General features: G+C 42.6%; 3 protein-coding genes across 5 annotated transcripts; 1 reads left to right on the forward strand and 2 right to left on the reverse strand.

Annotated features, from left to right (window-relative positions):
* The first annotated feature begins 823 nt into the window (after nt 1-823).
* LOC133884467 (arginine--tRNA ligase, chloroplastic/mitochondrial-like) lies at nt 824-7,819 on the forward strand. Of its 2 annotated transcripts, none has more exons than XM_062323893.1 (18): nt 824-978; nt 1,447-1,559; nt 1,668-1,792; nt 1,917-1,992; nt 2,164-2,265; nt 2,358-2,573; nt 3,391-3,471; nt 4,485-4,568; nt 4,646-4,750; nt 5,172-5,350; nt 5,502-5,586; nt 5,680-5,881; nt 5,956-6,025; nt 6,145-6,214; nt 6,489-6,578; nt 6,688-6,756; nt 7,231-7,329; nt 7,513-7,819. In XM_062323893.1, exons 1-18 carry the CDS (start codon nt 891-893, stop codon nt 7,621-7,623), a joined length of 1,965 nt encoding a protein of 654 aa, XP_062179877.1. In that variant the 5' UTR covers nt 824-890; the 3' UTR covers nt 7,624-7,819. The 2 variants fall into 2 exon arrangements, with proteins under 2 accessions (XP_062179877.1, XP_062179878.1); XM_062323894.1 differs by having other exon boundaries at nt 847-978; nt 1,443-1,559.
* A 1,115-nt stretch (nt 7,820-8,934) lies between these two features.
* LOC133884901 (PHD finger protein ALFIN-LIKE 1) lies at nt 8,935-13,194 on the reverse strand. Of its 2 annotated transcripts, XM_062324493.1 has the most exons (5): nt 12,932-13,187; nt 12,813-12,845; nt 12,492-12,714; nt 9,587-9,716; nt 8,935-9,517 (listed from the first exon to the last, which is right to left on the reverse strand). In XM_062324493.1, the coding sequence occupies exons 1-5, from the start codon at nt 13,047-13,049 to the stop codon at nt 9,266-9,268; spliced, it is 756 nt and encodes a 251-aa protein (XP_062180477.1). In that variant the 5' UTR covers nt 13,050-13,187; the 3' UTR covers nt 8,935-9,265. The 2 variants fall into 2 exon arrangements, with proteins under 2 accessions (XP_062180477.1, XP_062180476.1); XM_062324492.1 differs by having other exon boundaries at nt 8,935-9,716; nt 12,932-13,194.
* Nucleotides 13,195-14,462: 1,268 nt separating this feature from the next.
* LOC133884508 (fasciclin-like arabinogalactan protein 11) lies at nt 14,463-15,977 on the reverse strand. Its single transcript, XM_062323948.1, has one exon. It carries the CDS (start codon nt 15,440-15,442, stop codon nt 14,660-14,662), a length of 783 nt encoding a protein of 260 aa, XP_062179932.1. The 5' UTR covers nt 15,443-15,977; the 3' UTR covers nt 14,463-14,659.
* Nucleotides 15,978-16,388: the final 411 nt, after the last annotated feature.

Here is a 16,388-nt window from a genome sequence, read left to right on the forward strand (position 1 = left end):
CCGCGAATTCTAACGCGCCCACTAGGACCACAAGGATTACGAGAACGACCCAATGAACGGGCAACAAGCGGAAAATGGAAAAGCAAGAAGAACCCACGCGGTGACTCGGCTCCCCGTGAAGGGTTACTAGGCGCGAAGAATCGAGCGGCGGGAGAACCGACCAACCAAGGGTCAACACAGGAACCCTACAAGCGCGAGCGGCGGGGTCAAGGGAACCCTAGCCAGCGATGATGCGACGGACAATGGGAGAGGGAGACGTACGCCGCCGCGCATCGGGGTTTATACGACGGCCAACTGGGCCCATTGCGTTTGGACGGTTGGGATCCGGGTCGGGAGATAATCTTGACTTATGTGGTGACTCATGTCTAATCATATTCTTTCTTTCTGGTTTTCTTTCTTATTCATATATTTTTTATTTTCTCTTAATTTAATATTTTTTAAAAGAATTTATTAAGAGAAGAAAGACGGAATCTCTTCTAAAAAAACCGTAAACAATACTCAACTAAAATCTTCGGGAAGAAAACTAGACTTGTGAAAGAAAGTATAGTTGGAATGGTCTAATGGTGGGATTTGACGCGCGTGTGCGTGTGGGCGCAAATGGCGCACGTGTTTGGCGTGCGGTGGCGTGGCCTCGAGAGCTTGGAGATGCAATCTTGGGCGCTAATTAAGCCCATTTCAGAAAACTTGGGCGCTAATTTCCCATCCGAACGCAGTTTGTCAACTTGGGCCCACCTAACCCAGCGGCTCAATCCACGGCCGCACGATGCGGTTGGAATCGACGGTCGAGCGGAGCCCGGCCCAATCCAATAAGGAAAAAAGCAAGGCAAAAATCCTCGCCTCGCCTCGCACGCGTGAGAGTATTTAACTGACGGGCCGAGGCGACCGCGAGGATGCGAGCTCTCGCGGCAGCAGCAACTGCAGTGGCGGCGCCTATCCCCGCGCGCCTCCGTCTCCGGCTCCCGCTTGCCCCGCGCTCCGGTGAGCCCTCGGTTTTTTTTTCTCCGCCCACTTTTACCGCGGGGAAACGGGGGATTTTAGGGTTTGTTTTGGTGTGCCGCGGTTTTGGGTTAGGGCCAGCTAATGTTGGGTGGGATTTGGGACGAACCCTGGGTTTGCAGCGGATTTCTAGGCAGGCTCTGGGCCTGAATGTTTGCATGCTTTAGTCTCGGTGAATTGGGGCTCGCGCTCTAGTCCGTTCGCTTCAGCTTGGAGTTGGGCGTGGCTTGAGAATATTTGTGAAATTTTCTGTTCAAAAAAGTGGGGGTTTATGACCACCCATGTTGCTTGTAGATTAATGGAGCATGCTAGGTTTAGACTAGAGCTGTGGAGTTGGGGCTCTCCATCAGGAACTTTGCGCTCCTCACGCCTTTAAATTAAATCCGAAACGTGTCTTTTGTTGTTTAATTTGGACTAGTTTTCTCATTATGCTGCTATCCACCTAGCTAGGTCACTGTAGAGCGGCTTCTTCCGCGAGGCTACTGAGGAGCGCCTGCAGTGCGACCACCATGGGAGACGAGACCTCGACATCGGTTCCCTCCCAGTCGCAGGAAGCTACGGTGGTGAGTGTCTGGTTGCTGGTTCCGGGGATGATTACGCTGCGTGCATTTTCTGCTTTTCCTACTTGATTGAGATGGAAACGGCTGCAAACGTGTTGCTTGGACGCGCAGGGTGCTGGCAGTGTCAAGCAACAGCTCTCCAAGTTGGTCATTTCGTCCCTCCGCACGACAGTGTCTGAAGTGGATGTAGAACCGATGGTTGAAGTATGCACAGCAAAGTTTGGCGACTACCAGTGGTACCTTGTTGGCCTGTTGCCTTGCCCGCTGCATGCATTTCATTGACAATCTGAGTGTCTGTCACTCCTTTTATTGAGTTCCTTCCATGCGCTCATCTAGTGATTCTTCCTAAACCATGTGCAGCAACAATGCTATGGGATTATGGTCGAGGATTAAAGGATCTGGGACAAGTTTCAAAAACCCGAATGCAGTTGGACAGGTATGTGTTTGTTTGTCCATCCTTTTTTTTGTTTCTTTCGAAATGGCTTTGCTCTTTGCAGAATTATAGTAGAAGAACTCTTCCATAGGACTTGCTCATTCACTTCACTTTTTGATGCATGCTCAAGCTCTCTTACACCCATAACATACTGTTCTCTTGGCATTTTTCCAGGCCATTGCCAAGAATTTGCCGTCCTCTGATATTATTGAGTCCACTTCTGTTGCTGGACCTGGCTTTGTGAATATTGTCTTATCGAACCGCTGGGTTGCAAAGGTCTGATTGAGAGGTTCTATATGTAAACTATGCTCGCATTACCAGTGCTACAATTTATTCCTGCCAAGTGTCAATCAACTACATCACTGCAGAGAATACAAGACATGCTTGTGAACGGCATCAACACTTGGGCACCAATTCTTCCAGTAAAGAGGGCAGTGCTTGATTTTTCTTCGCCCAATATCGCAAAGGAAATGCATGTTGGACATTTGAGGTCAACAATTATTGGAGATACCTTAGCACGCATGTTTGAGTTCTCAAATATTGATGTTCTTCGACGAAATCATGTGGGAGATTGGGGTACACAGGTAACAGGTCTTGTACTATGAACTTTAACTGCTTTAATATCTGCTTTCGGGGAGAAAATACTATTATGTACATACGGTTGATTCTGTTGCCTTTAACTACTACTATAGTACTTGCTTTTGGTGAAAAATGTTGTAACAACCTACAATGCTTGAATTTGTTGATTCTGTTTTGTTCTTAGAATATGTGGTTTTGCATACCAATTAACATTCTCTCTCTCTCTCTCTCTCTCTCTCTCTCTCTCTCTCTCTCTCTCTCTGCGGGGTTACCCTTTGTATGCCCGCTTTCGTAACCTTCAATTTTCGTATGTCTTATGTCCCAAAATGTTTGGTTGCTGCTGTTCATTGTGTCCCCAATATCTAACTGGTTCTGCTGGTGTTATTTTATATAAGTTATGTACCTTTTGATTCTCTTCATCGTTTGCTGCAGTATGCACTGTTTTTGGTGCTCTGGTACGCCGGAGCTTGTTTCCACCTTTCAATTTTATTCGATTTTCCCATGCAAGTCATTGTGTTTTTCTGTAGCTTTTTGACTGCCTTTTTATATTCTTGTAATTGTTATTTTGTACTTCTGATATATAGGCTTTCCTTTCTATAAATTTTTTTCTAGTAAGAAGTGAAGTCACACTAAATCAAATGATTTTTTTTGCAGTGCTGGAGAAATTTGTGCCTTAGTATCGTATATTAGCATAAATATCCACTGCTTATATTGTACTAACTAAAAGAATTTCTGATCTTATCATCTTATGTGGGCCTTTAAAATTGAGTCCATCTACTGCTGTGCACAGAAACTAAACCATTGTACTGTTTGTTTATGCAGTTTGGGATGCTCATAGAATATCTGTTTGAGAAGTTTCCAAATTGGCAGGAAATAGGTAGCCAGGCCATTGGCGACCTTCAGGTAAGTTATTGTTTGATGCAATCATCCTAGTATATGTCACCTAGCCCTTTGGCTTAAAAAGCATGCAAACCCGTGGGTACAAGTATGACATGCTCAACCAAGCATATTACCATGAAAATATTTGGTATTAGATGTCAATGTAAAAATCTATATGCTTGGGATAATACTGAAATGCTACTTCCAGTCAAGGAAAAAGGAAAAAATATCTGACCTTTCAAAGTCAAATATGATGCCGATTTGGCCACTATTTTTTTTATTATCATATATGAGTAAAGGGTTACAATTAATATGATGAAAGTATCTTTTCATGGAATATTCATCAAAGTTTATATGGTTTGACTGCATGCATTCTAGGGTGTCACCTTTTCATTTTATCTGGAGTGAGTATGAGTTTCATGGTGATTTTTGTGGTAAAACAGTTGTCATTGAATTATTTATATTGTTTGTGGTAGCACTCATAGGAGCAGTTGTATCATTTATCCAGTATCTTTAACTGCTTGATCTGTGCACAGTATTACCACTCTAGTTGTTTATGCCTTATCCAAGTTCAATAACATTTGGATAAATTAGCGAAGCATGGGATGTTATGGTCTCAGCATGCTAAAATCCATTTCATTGCCTTTCATCTCTTTAGCTTGGGTATCGTTCGTGAGGTCATGCAGATTGGATTTTGCTTTTAGTTGGTACTTTCTTGTTCCCAATTCGGTGGTTGCCCGTTTACCTTCTTCATAGTCCATGAAAGTACAAATCCGAATTTTAATTTAGTGTAGCCCTTGAAAGGTTTGCTCAGAAGAAAAATATGGATTTTGGTATCGTTTGGCTAATATGTAGGAGGAAATAACCATAAAGGTGTGCACACATGCATTTGCGCTTTTGCCATATGTCAATGGTTCTTGTTGTTGCTGCCATTTGAACTTAATTTTTTTGATTTGCCTATCTCGCCAAAGCTGCAAAGTAGTGTGCTCGACTTAATTTGTTTGTTTGATCATGTTCTATTTCTTTATGGGCTGCAGATTTTCTATAAAGCATCCAAGCATAAATTCGATAATGATCCAAACTTTAAAGATAGGGCTCAACAAGCAGTCGTTCGGCTACAGGTGAGTGGTGGATCTTTTAGATGCCAAGTCTGGGAAGATCGAGGCAATATCTCATCCAAGCAGTATATGAACTGTAGGGCGGGGAGGAGAAATACAGAGATGCATGGAAAAAGATTTGTGAAGTCAGCCGAAGTGAATTTGACTTGGTCTACAAGCGCCTAAATGTGGAGCTTGAAGAAAAGGTAGTTCTTTCTATATTTCGACTTTTTATCCCTATTTCAAAAGGTTGCTCATCAATGAAATTTAGTTGCAAGCTGAAATCTCTGTATGAATTCATTGGGCTTTAGGTGAACATCAACATTTCGGTTTCTATCATTGTCCTCAACATCCCTTGCTTGCCATATGCACCTCCTGAAATTAAAATGTCCGCAATATTTGTTGCATTAATTTCTAGTTTGTTGAATTGATCCACTAGCACATACATGTCCATTTGCATATTAACCAAAGCATATGTATCTCCTTGTGTCCAATCAAATTTTGGTTTACTGGTATTGTTATATGCTTATGTTCATGTTGTCTGCCTCCTCCCTGGAGCAGCCGACGAATCCATTGATTTATGTTTTGACATGTTGAGAAGTATGCTAATCAATGGTCAGCTTTCAGGGGGAGAGTTTCTATAATCCTTATATTCCACAAGTTTTGGAGGAATTGAATAACAAAGGCTTGATCAAGGAGAGTGAGGGTGCTCGAGTTATATTCATTGAAGGTCATCAAATCCCTTTGATAGTGGTTAAAAGAGATGGCGGCTTCAACTATGCCTCAACAGACTTAGCTGCTCTTTGGTAGTTACTACATTATACCTTTCACTTTCTGAGGGCACGTTAAGCTGTTTTCTAAGGAGCAAACTGAAGTATTTTCGTACAGTTGACACGTTCTATATTTTTAACAGCGATAGATTTTTTTGAATCTTTTTTTGTCTGTGCTTTTATGGAGGTATCGGCTCAATGTTGAAAAGGCTGAGTGGATTATCTATGTCACAGATGTTGGTCAGCAGCAACACTTTGACATGTTTTTCAGTGTAAGTGCAGAGTAACATGATACTGTAATCTAAGCACTTAATGAGGTGTTCCCCTTGCAGTGCTTTTACTGGATCCTTTGTTCTCTATCATAGGCTGCTAGGATGGCTGGCTGGCTTCCAGATCCAAAAGACAAGAAGTTTCCAAAAACGAGTCATGTTGGATTTGGTCTTGTTCTTGGGTCAGATGGCAAGCGCTTCCGCACTCGCAGTACTGAAGTTGTTCGATTGGTAGAGCTACTTGATGAGGCTAAATCTCGGAGTAAATCTGAACTACTTCAGCGCCTTACCGAAAATGGTAAATTGTAAATATTTTGGAACTTTGCCTTCTTTAATTATCCTTCAGGTAAATATGATCATGATTTTATTCAGGTAAAATTGTTGAGTGGACTGACGAGGAACTAGAGAAAACTTCAGAGGCAGTTGGATATGGCGCTGTGAAGTATGTACCAAAATTTCCACTTTCAGCTAGATACACGGGTTTAATTGAAATATGAATAACTTAGTTTTTTAATGCTAATCCAACTAGTTTTCTCATGTTTTTCGACAACTTCACTACAGGTATGCGGATTTGAAGAACAATCGGCTGACAAATTACACATTTAGTTTTGAACAGATGCTAAGTGATAAGGTATAATCGGACTCCAGTATCCATATGCTGGGCAATGTATATTTTAGTCTTGGTACCTTGATGTTTTATCTAGTCTTCACTGTACACACACACACACATAATATTTTACTATTTGGTATGACCATTCTTTTGTGTGAAAACATATTATACTCAAACATTTTTTGAAGTCTTCTTTGTGTTTCATTTAATCTTTGCTTTGTGCATCTTTTGAACTCAATTCATCTTTGTGCTAACTGTCAGTTTGTCACAACATATTCATTGTCTTCATGAACAGGGAAATACTGCTGTGTACCTTCAGTATGCTCATGCTCGCATTTGTTCTATCATCCGAAAATCCAACAAGGATGTGGAAGAACTGAAAATGGTAAGCCTTGTGTTTTACTTGTGTGCTGAATCTGCTGGTGAAGGTTTAAGATCAGTTCTCTTGGCTCAGTAATGAGCTGAAAATTTCTGTCTTACTGTTTTCTTCCCAGAGTGGGGCCATTTCTCTTGACCATCCAGATGAGCGTGTATTGGGACTGTATCTTATCCGGTTTGCGGAGGTATTTTTCCTCACTATTAGTAAATTTTAGTTCATAAGGTTCAGGTAGTCAAGAACCCAACATTAGTGATGAGCTATCAGTTATGGCTTTGACACTTCTAGTTTTGATCAGAGAGCGGGCATGGTAATTAGAATGCATTTTGGGTTTGCTAGGATCTATAGCTGTATTTTTTCCTTGTCCACAACAAAGGTGGATACTCTTAAGAATGTTTTTCCATTCAGTTTTAGGTGGAATCCAACTTAACTGAAATGTCTAGAAAACCTGCTAATAAAATGTACAGAGTTTTCTTAACAAATTGCAAAAGATTCTAGTCATGCACTGTAGAATCTTGGTTTTGTCTAGATGTTTCTGCAGATGTCATGACTCATGAATGCAGCAATGATTCACACGTTGGTGGAACAAATAACCTCATTCCCCTCCGCCCCTTCCCCCGCCCCTTCCTGTATTGATCACACTGTAATCTGTCTGTCGCAGGTTGTTGAAGAAGCGTGCACCAATCTCCTTCCAAATGTTCTGTGTGAATACTTGTACAATCTATCCGAAATGTTCACAAAATTCTATACCAACTGTCAGGTATATTTCTTTCCAGTTGCTTCCCCCTTCTAAATGAGTCTTACGTTGTTTCTCTCGTATTTTAGATTGGCAACAGCTCTCACATTAAAAAAAATCTCATTTATTTTCATACAGTTATAGTAATACTCCACTGAAAATCTGATGTTTTTTAACCACCGTCTCACTTTACACTGAACCCAACAGGTGGTCGGGTCACCGGAGGAGACCAGCCGGCTGCTGCTTTGCCAAGCGACTGCTGTTGTCATGCGACAGTGCTTCCAGCTGCTCGGGATAACGCCAATTTACAAGCTGTGATCTCCCCGTGTTTGATTTACATTTTCGACATCAGTTTTCATACGAACCCCTATTCATCATGGTTGCAGTTTTGGTCTTGTAACCTAGTTGACGCAGCTAACACGCTCAATTCAACTGCCCCTTATTCGAATACAGAAGCGAAAGATTGTAGCAAAATATGCTTGCAAAGTAAAGATATTATTGGTGCCTTGTGTCATGTACTGTGCATTTCGTCTCTTGTCTGGTGGGAGCTCCAGTTGATGCCGTATACCAAGTGCTTTTTGTTACTCTGGTGCAAAGTTGTTAGGATCCTGATTCGTACCTTAGAATCTTACAATCCTTGAATATCCGTATTGGTTTGTGGATTTTTATTTTGGAGTATCACGATCCTATTCATATCACCAAGTAGAGTCGTGTAGGGATGACGTAGGATCAGGAGGATCAAGCGTGGGATCCTGATGTTGACAATCTTGTTGTCAACGTCTAAAACTAGGGAACACTTGTGCTTATTGGTTAAATGATTTAATTATGGTTAAATAATGTTTTTAAAAAATAAGTATTGAAATTGATGTGAACAAGTGTACTCAAATTTACAAAAATTAATTAAATTTGTCAAAATTAACACTATCGATATCATTTTCTTATAACATATTTTAATTCTTATATTAAATATATGTATTTTCCAAAATACGATAAAATTATGATTCTACGATCCAATTCTACTATCGAATCCTATCAAGCGAAAAAACGATCCTACCTAGGATCCCGGTACTAACAACCTAGCTATGGTGTTTTCGGTTCTGGTGGTGGGTTCGGCGGCTAACGTGGAGTAGATTCAGGATTGTGTTGCGGTCTAAGAGTCGAAACAAAGAAATTCCGAAGGAAAACTAGAGGAATTGAATCGATTAGGTCATATAAAGGTCCTGCGTTCCAAACAGACGCTTGGATATTCCCAGTTTTGCAACCCAGCTGGCTTGGGTTGAGGATCAGGTAGGTGTATTCAGGGTTGCTGCATAGTTCGTGCCCTACCCAATAATCTCCCTCGAGCACAGTATCTCCGAAACTTGTGTGGCCAACCCTAAGCTTTGTTTGGTGATAGAACCTAAAGGTTGCATTGCGAAACGGAGAGATGCCAACTGACGGTTCAACATCCCTCTAAATTCTGGGCACAAAACATCCAGCAAATTGCTGGCAAAATCCTACATGTGTTTCTTTTTGAAGGGTGTACCTGTATGTTTTGTTTTTGAAGCATGCTCTCGATTGGCCGATGACATACTAGGAGGCAGGTCACTGTAATCTCAATCTCATGACTCATGCCACAGAACATCAGACTTGACTAAAATATTAACATAAACCTCTCGGATTATTGTCGCATAAGCTGCTCAATTCACCTGGCAACATTACAAGGGCTCCCACATTGCCCGTGATACTTTTCCCCGGGAACATACAGGCTACCTTAACTCTGTTCAGGGCATGGAGAAACCAAAACGCTATGAATATGTGTGATATTTCCTCACATTAGCATCATCATTGTCATATAGGTAAGCTAAAATCGAAAGATACAGTAAGCATCGCAAGATGGTATTGAACCTTGCACAAGGAGTCTCAACTCCCGCTGCTTCAGATTGTTCATCCATGGCACCGGCACGGTCCTCCGGTGCTACTACTGCCTAGGTCTCTTGGAGCTGCAGCTGGGGCACTTGTACTGCTTTATGCTATCCGCCTTCGCAGGGGTTATCTTCACGCACTTGCCGTGGTACCACTTCTCGCACACATCGCACCCGATCCAGAACTCATCCGCGCTATATATTCCGCCACATGTCCCGCATAAGGTTTCACTGTGGTCGTCATCATCTTCGTCGTAGCCTTCATCGGCCTCCCTGATGTTATTTTCTGCACGTGCCTCGCTTGTTTGCTGGGGAGACATAACTGTTTTAACATAAGAAAGAAGAGGCGGTAAAAAATAGTTTAGATTTCTTATTACCTTCACTGACAGCTTGTTCCTACCACTGTTATCGGTTCCGGATCTGTCCCTCTCCCTAGATTGTTTCGCACCGCCAGAGACAACTTCAAAAACGGTTGGCAGATCATTCATCATGCCAAACAAATGCTTCCTGTTGGATGAGAGCAAAAGCAATTAGAGGGAACACAAAGCCATTGCTGCAAAAAGAAAAAAAAAATCAACTGCTCTAATGGCAATGGACCAAGTATTTCTCTCTATTTAGTTAACAATGATACTTAGACTACAGTAACTTCAGTTATACTTGAGCCATGGGTTACTCAATTACTGCTCCTACAACCAATTAAAATCGACTAGAGTGGAATATGAAACGCTCAACTCCACTTTTACTCAAGTCAAGGCTGCTTAATAGCTTAGGAGTTAGTATTATTGACTAGCCAAAGTTAACTGTAGGAATATTTATGAAGAAAATGGCACACTTATTGTTACAAAACAAGAACTATAGGATAGAAAAAATGCAATTGACAGATACCAAGGACGCTTTCAGTGGCCTACCGCCTACAACTAGAAGTGGATTTATTTGATGACCAAAATTTCAATACTCACACATGACATCCTCCACAATCGTATGAAGGAAATACAAATTCACTTAGCTACTGGCTGTGTTAAAAATCCTTGATGTAGAACAGAGTTTACTCAAGTGAGGCATGTATCGTCGAAAAAGAATAAAATCAAGCGATGCAAGTGTCCAAATATACTCTACTCGCTCAAAAAATAAAAAAAATAAAATCCTGATGTTGAGCTGAAACATATATTTAATTTGGAGAAGTTGCGCCAGAGTTGAGCTATATACTACTAATGATAGTACTGCAGTACCGCTTTGTCCCAAAAGCTGTAAAATGTATCAGGCAGATAGATTCACTGAAACTAGCTCGCGTACATGATGAAAATGGTTAACTAAATATAACTCGCAGAAATTTTGCTTCAAACAAATATAAGAAATATTAACACCACATACAAGACCAAAATAGAAGTAGTGAACCTAGAACTAAGGATGAGCTGCTTCGTCTATATGAACTTCATACAGTTATCAACTCATAGCTAATATAAGATACCATCGCTTTTTCAGATTTGAATAAATAATCAGCTGTGCAATAAACTGCTAAAATACAGTATAAGAACCTAATTATTTTAGAAATTTATGGCACAACAAATTTAGAGACATATAAAAAACATCGAACTTATTTGCAACAACCTACATGAGGTTGTATTATCCTACGCAAGGTCTAAACAAATTCCATGCTATATCCATGTCCTTTACAAAAAATAGACTATGGAATCAGATTTTATACAAAGGTAGGGATTACATGAGTTCACTCTAAGAAGTATTACACTACAGTGTCAGGTAACTACCAAATGCAACTCTTTTTAGTAAATATTATGTACCATTGCAACAAATAATCAGGAGGGTTTGCTTCAGTACTCCTATTTGAGAAAAATGTACTAATGTAAAGCAGAAGTAATTACTGAGTATGGGAAAATGCATATATTAGTTAGATTTCACACACTTAAAACAAAAAGAAAAACCCTCCTTCTATTCAGCATAGCTCTTTTTCTTCACCGATGAAGACCAACAAGGCAACAACTGATCCTAACAAATCAACAATAACGACAGTCATGCATGGAAGGTACTGCAGGCCTGAGTGAACTTAGCTACTTAGTGAACACTGTCTGATTGACGAAAGCAGGAGGCATGATGAGCTTAAATGTTGTGAGGGTGGGTATGTAAATATAAAGAAACTTAACCGGAAGAAATCATATATTCACACACTTGCACGCCTTTCCCATCTAAAAAGTTTGTAAGCATAACCATCAAAGAAAAGTTTCAATCCCTTAAAATCTTGAGATCGAGATCGGAGTAAGAAGTCTCTCAAGGATCATAAAAACTGGAAATTTCTCACAAGGTGATTTCGTATCTTTATGCTGCAATAAATTATATACATCGATGAAATAAATTCATTTTAAAAAATAATATCAACTTTAAAAACTCAGAGCATGTTTTAAGCATCTGTTTCTTTGAAAAAGGAGGCATATGTAATTCAGCAACATATGAATATTCTGATGACAATGAAGGGTCACCACTCAGCTTTCCACAGGAACAAACAATAATATTCTTCATTAGGATAATATTACCAGCTTTGGGAAGAATAAAACTTTAATACACGCATGCAGCTCTAGAAGTTCACATCATGCTAACTACAGCACATATAAACACAGATGCACGCTCCTTTGCACCAAAATGTCACTTTATGAGTATTACTGTAACTTACTCCGCTTGGCTATAGTAAATAATAAATTGAAGAACACAGGTAAGCAAGTATAACTCCTTAGATTGCTACTTTTGGCAGAAAAAAATTGAACACCTGTAAACACTAGCCATGATTGCAATTCTATGCCACAATTACATTGAAGCAAATCAAAGTTCCCACTTTTTAATCAAGCTATTACCGATGAGTTTGTATCCTTAATCTCTTTATCCATTCACCTACGCAACAAACAAGAACAGTTATTCACTGCTGGAGACCAAAAATATGCACCTTCGGAGCTACCCAAACACAATTCTAATGCAAACAACCAATATACCTTAAACTATTGTTATGGGAACAAACTTGATTGCTTTCTTCATCGGAAATTGACTAATTATGCACATGTTGAATCCAAACATACGCACACATCACATGCATGCAGAGGACACAACATATCATGCGCATCTTCCGACATCCACTTCACCTCACAGAATGCTCCCGGGAGAGCCCTGGCACATGTATGTCTCAATCAACATACTAACATAGACAGCACACTAACAAAGAACAAGTAACCGCAACCGCAACACTAGCATCGGACTGGGGCGAAATGGGGGAGATCGTACCGGTCGTTGCGGTTGAGCCGCGCGGCGTAGTAGAATGCGACGGAGACGAGCCACGAGTCGGAGTGGACGGCGACGAGCGCGAGCCAGTCGCGGCGGTTCATCCCGTCGCGCGCGAAGTTGATCCCGAGCGCCGGCTCCGGCAGCTCCGTGGGCACCTCCTCCGCCGGCAGCGCCACCTCCCACGCCTCGTTCGAGTACCCGTACAGGCACAGGTTCTCCTTCTCTACCCAAAACCAATCCCAAAACCGCATCAACTCGTACCCGAATCGAATCGAAGGCCACAGCGTGGAGAGATCGCGCGGGGAAGGGAGGGGGGCCCACCTGGATCGCACTGCGCGTAGAACTCCTCGACGTCTGCGAAGCGAGAGGATGGGTTAGGTTTATGATTCGGGGCTCAGGGGCGGCCGTGGAGGCGGGAAGCAGGACCGGCGGGTGCGTACCGTGGGTGAGGGCGCGGAGGATGGCGGAGCGGCGGGCGCGGAAGTCCTTGAAGATGTCCTCGACGGAGCGGGGCGTGGACCCGCCCCCGGCGCCGGCGCGGCGGTAGGAGGCGTCCATCGCGGCGGCGCCTCGTCTGATCTCCGGCGAGGCTGAGGAGGAGAGGAGGTGTGATCGCGATGCGGCCGGGAGCCTCCCGAGCGACGAGTAGTACACAAGGACGAGTGAAAAGGGGGAGATGTGTAAGATCCTGCGCTTTTGCGTGTGGGTCCCCGGAAATGTGAGGTTTTGTAAGAGCGGACCTTGTCTAGTTGTAAATATACTCCCTCCAGTTATATTATAAGTACATGCCATTTTGAAAAAGTTTCGGTCAATTTTTAATACTTTAACTAATAATAGTTTTTAAAATATTTAGTTTTAAAATCTTAAAATCATATGTGTAGATTTATTTTAAAAAATACTTTCATAACATCATAAATTTAATGGATTTTATAAATATATTATAATAAAAAATAGTGGTCAAAGATATGTATTGAAGAAAGTGTTTTATTTAAAATGGTATGTATTTATTATTGGAGGGAGTATATAAGATCACGCAAATTCAACACACAGATTTTATTGGAGACGTTCAATTTCATTGGAATTAAGTTAGGGTAACACAAATAGTAACACAAATAGGAATTATGCGGTCAAATATATAGATTTCCTTATTTCTTTTCCACATGGTGGTGTTGGCACCATACACGCACAAGTCGAATATAGTGTGTAGGTTTTAGTGAATCTTGCTCCTTGTGAAGCATTTTGTGCAAGCACAACCATCAACTAAATATTTATGGGCCCTCTTTTTTTTTGCGAGGATCAACTTTTTATATTGACTCCATAGTCTATATTGTAAGATAAATTTATGTCAAGTAGAATGGTGATTTTCAGCATGCCAGAAATTAGGGAGGTGCTGGAAACTAATTTTGTGGTTGTTCCTAAGCTAAGTATAACCACTGTGGTTTATATGATTTTGTCGATTCACTCTGGATGGTCTAAAAGTTCAAATTACCAACTTAGATATTTGATGCAAGGATATTTCACTCAATACCTTTGAAAATCTAACCAGCCAATTGATAAGCCGCCTCAAATTTGACGAGATTGCTTTATCACAATAAGATACCCTGATCATCTTTAATGTCAAAAAACTACCAGACAATCCAATGCCCAAGATAGTAGGAATCTAACAAGTAGAGGTTTTCTTTTAGGAAAAAAAATACGAGAGAGTTGCACGACTAAACTTTATTAGTAAAGAACACAAAAATCATCCACTAGTGGAGATTAGTATAATGCCTTACTACAATCTTTAATGGTTTGAGAGCCACTGACATGTTAGATGGATTTATTAAATTATGTGTTTTCTCGAATTTAATTATGTGACTTTTTAAATCGCTGAGGCATAAGACATTAAGGATGACTATATATAAAAGACAATTACACATGCCTTGTTTAAACTAGCACAGCGGTGGGTTAAATAAATAACACTGATAACAGTGAAACAACACATATGCACTCGTATCATGTACAAATTGAAATTACAACAGAAAACGTTACAAAACGCTACAAAATTCACCCACATACAAAATAAGAATCAACAAAGGAAATTAATGGAAAAACAAGAAAAGAATTAGAATACATCCCAAATAGAAGAAATCACACCCCGTCGATCCTCACGAGCATTCTTATTGTTGTCACATGCCCCAGCACATAGCTGCCACGACGACGGCCGCCACGAGGGCCCCTCCGGCCCGCATCCCCTCTCCGGCCTCCGACGCCGTCGTCCCCGCCGCAGTCTCAGCCACTGGCGCGTCCGCCTCCGCCGCCACCCCGGCCTTCTTCTTCTTGCGGTCCGCCGGGGACGGCGCCGGCGCGGGCACGGGCGGCCCGTAGAGCGCCCACGGCAGCAGCACCTTATTGACCTGGTACACGACCAGCCTGTCCCCGGAGTAGAGCGTGCTGTCCACCGTGGCGTTGACCACCCCGGTGGAAATGTTGACCTGCTGCGCCCCGTCCGACGTGATGTTCAGTGGGTACTTGCCCCGGCCGGTGTCGCCGGCCTGCGTGCGCAGCGGGTTGCTGACGGTGTCGAGCTGCGCCATGGGCAGCAGCTGCGCGACGACGTGGAACTGCACCAGCGACGTCTTCTGCTGGTCGGAGAGCGCGTTGAGCGTGCCGGCGGGGAGCGCGGAGAAGGCGTTGTCCGGCGGCGCGAAGACGGTGAGCCCGCCGTTGGACTTCTTGCCCTTGAGCTGGTTGGTGATCTGGTCCGCCTCCTGCGTGGACTGCAGCAGCTGGAGGAACTTGGTGAACTGCCCGGCCTTGGTCAGCACCGCCGTGATGGTCTTCGGGGCCGCCGGAGCCGGGGCCGGCGCTGACGCAGCCTGGCCGTGCGCCAACGGTGCGGCGGACAGGAGGAGGGCGGCAACGGCGAAGGCTGCGACTTGCGGCGCCATGGGTATTAGCAGCATCTGCATTGTTGCTACCTAGCTAGCTAGCTTGTGCCGCCGGTTCAGTTCTTGGTGCGTAGTGCAATGGAGGAGGCGAGGGCCGGGTTATAAGGAGGCCGAGGAGTGAGGTGGAAGAGAGATGGCGGCCGGGGTGCCATCAGCCATGCCATGCATGGGCTCACGGTGAGCTGGTTGATTAGCAGGTGGGGTTTAATTTGCTTCACGGAGCAGCAATTAAGCAAGTGGTGTGGGGGGCTTATTAAGGGTTGGGATCTTATCTGACAAGTGCGATTTAGGTGACGATGGACATCGTAAAGACAGCTCAACTTAATTGGGACATTCATCGGCTGGAGATTTAACAACTAATTCATGATGCGGCTAGAATAGATCTCTGTCCAGAGAAAAATATAATGGCTATAGCAAATTAGCAATGGTGCCTACAAGAAGGTTTTCTGTCACTGCATGTACCTCACGTGAGGATGACCAGTAATAGCCGTCCGATCATCATCTCGATCACGATCGGACGATTCTTGACAGCAACAAAGGCATCTTTCCGTAGTGGGATCCAGTCCCGGAGGATCGAACAGGGAGACTGCTCCAGCCATTCAGAAAGAAAGAAAAAAACCTGGGGGCTAATAGTCAAGGCTGGGGGAGTCTTTGGATGGGGATTGCTGAAGATAAGAATTTATGACTTGTTATCCTAAATACTTGATCCAAACTAGTCTTTCCGAACATTAAACAAAATAAATTAATCTCTTTTACATGCGCAGATTCTTCAGAACTGCTATAGTTACTGTCCAGCAACCTGCAGATGGTTACGTCTGACCCTTCCATCTGGATCAGGAGGGTGGTGCATCCATCGACAGCAAATAAAATTGTCCATCCAGCATGGGACGATTCGAGGCAAGCAAATTACGAGATCGCATGTAACCATCCGTGGAGCAGAGGTGGAGCTGGCAAGAGAACTGCTTCC

Source organism: Phragmites australis, chromosome 11, assembly GCF_958298935.1.
Source record: "Phragmites australis chromosome 11, lpPhrAust1.1, whole genome shotgun sequence".
NCBI lineage: Eukaryota > Viridiplantae > Streptophyta > Magnoliopsida > Poales > Poaceae > Phragmites > Phragmites australis.

Bases quoted from the DNA above. Each gene is read 5' to 3' on its own strand.
- LOC133884467 (XM_062323893.1), top strand. From the start codon at position 891: ATGCGAGCTCTCGCGGCAGCAGCAACTGCAGTGGCGGCGCCTATCCCC. The intron at 5,587-5,679 runs GTAAGTGCAGAG...TCTCTATCATAG, and splicing joins ACTTTGACATGTTTTTCAGT to GCTGCTAGGATGGCTGGCTG. The intron at 6,215-6,488 runs GTATAATCGGAC...CTTCATGAACAG, and splicing joins AACAGATGCTAAGTGATAAG to GGAAATACTGCTGTGTACCT.
- LOC133884901 (XM_062324492.1), bottom strand. From the start codon at position 13,049: ATGGACGCCTCCTACCGCCGCGCCGGCGCCGGGGGCGGGTCCACGCCC. The intron at 12,715-12,812 runs GTGGGCCCCCCT...GGTTTTGGGTAG, and splicing joins CTACGCGCAGTGCGATCCAG to AGAAGGAGAACCTGTGCCTG. The intron at 9,717-12,491 runs GTACGATCTCCC...CTCATCCAACAG, and splicing joins CGGCTCAACCGCAACGACCG to GAAGCATTTGTTTGGCATGA.
- LOC133884508 (XM_062323948.1), bottom strand. From the start codon at position 15,442: ATGCAGATGCTGCTAATACCCATGGCGCCGCAAGTCGCAGCCTTCGCC.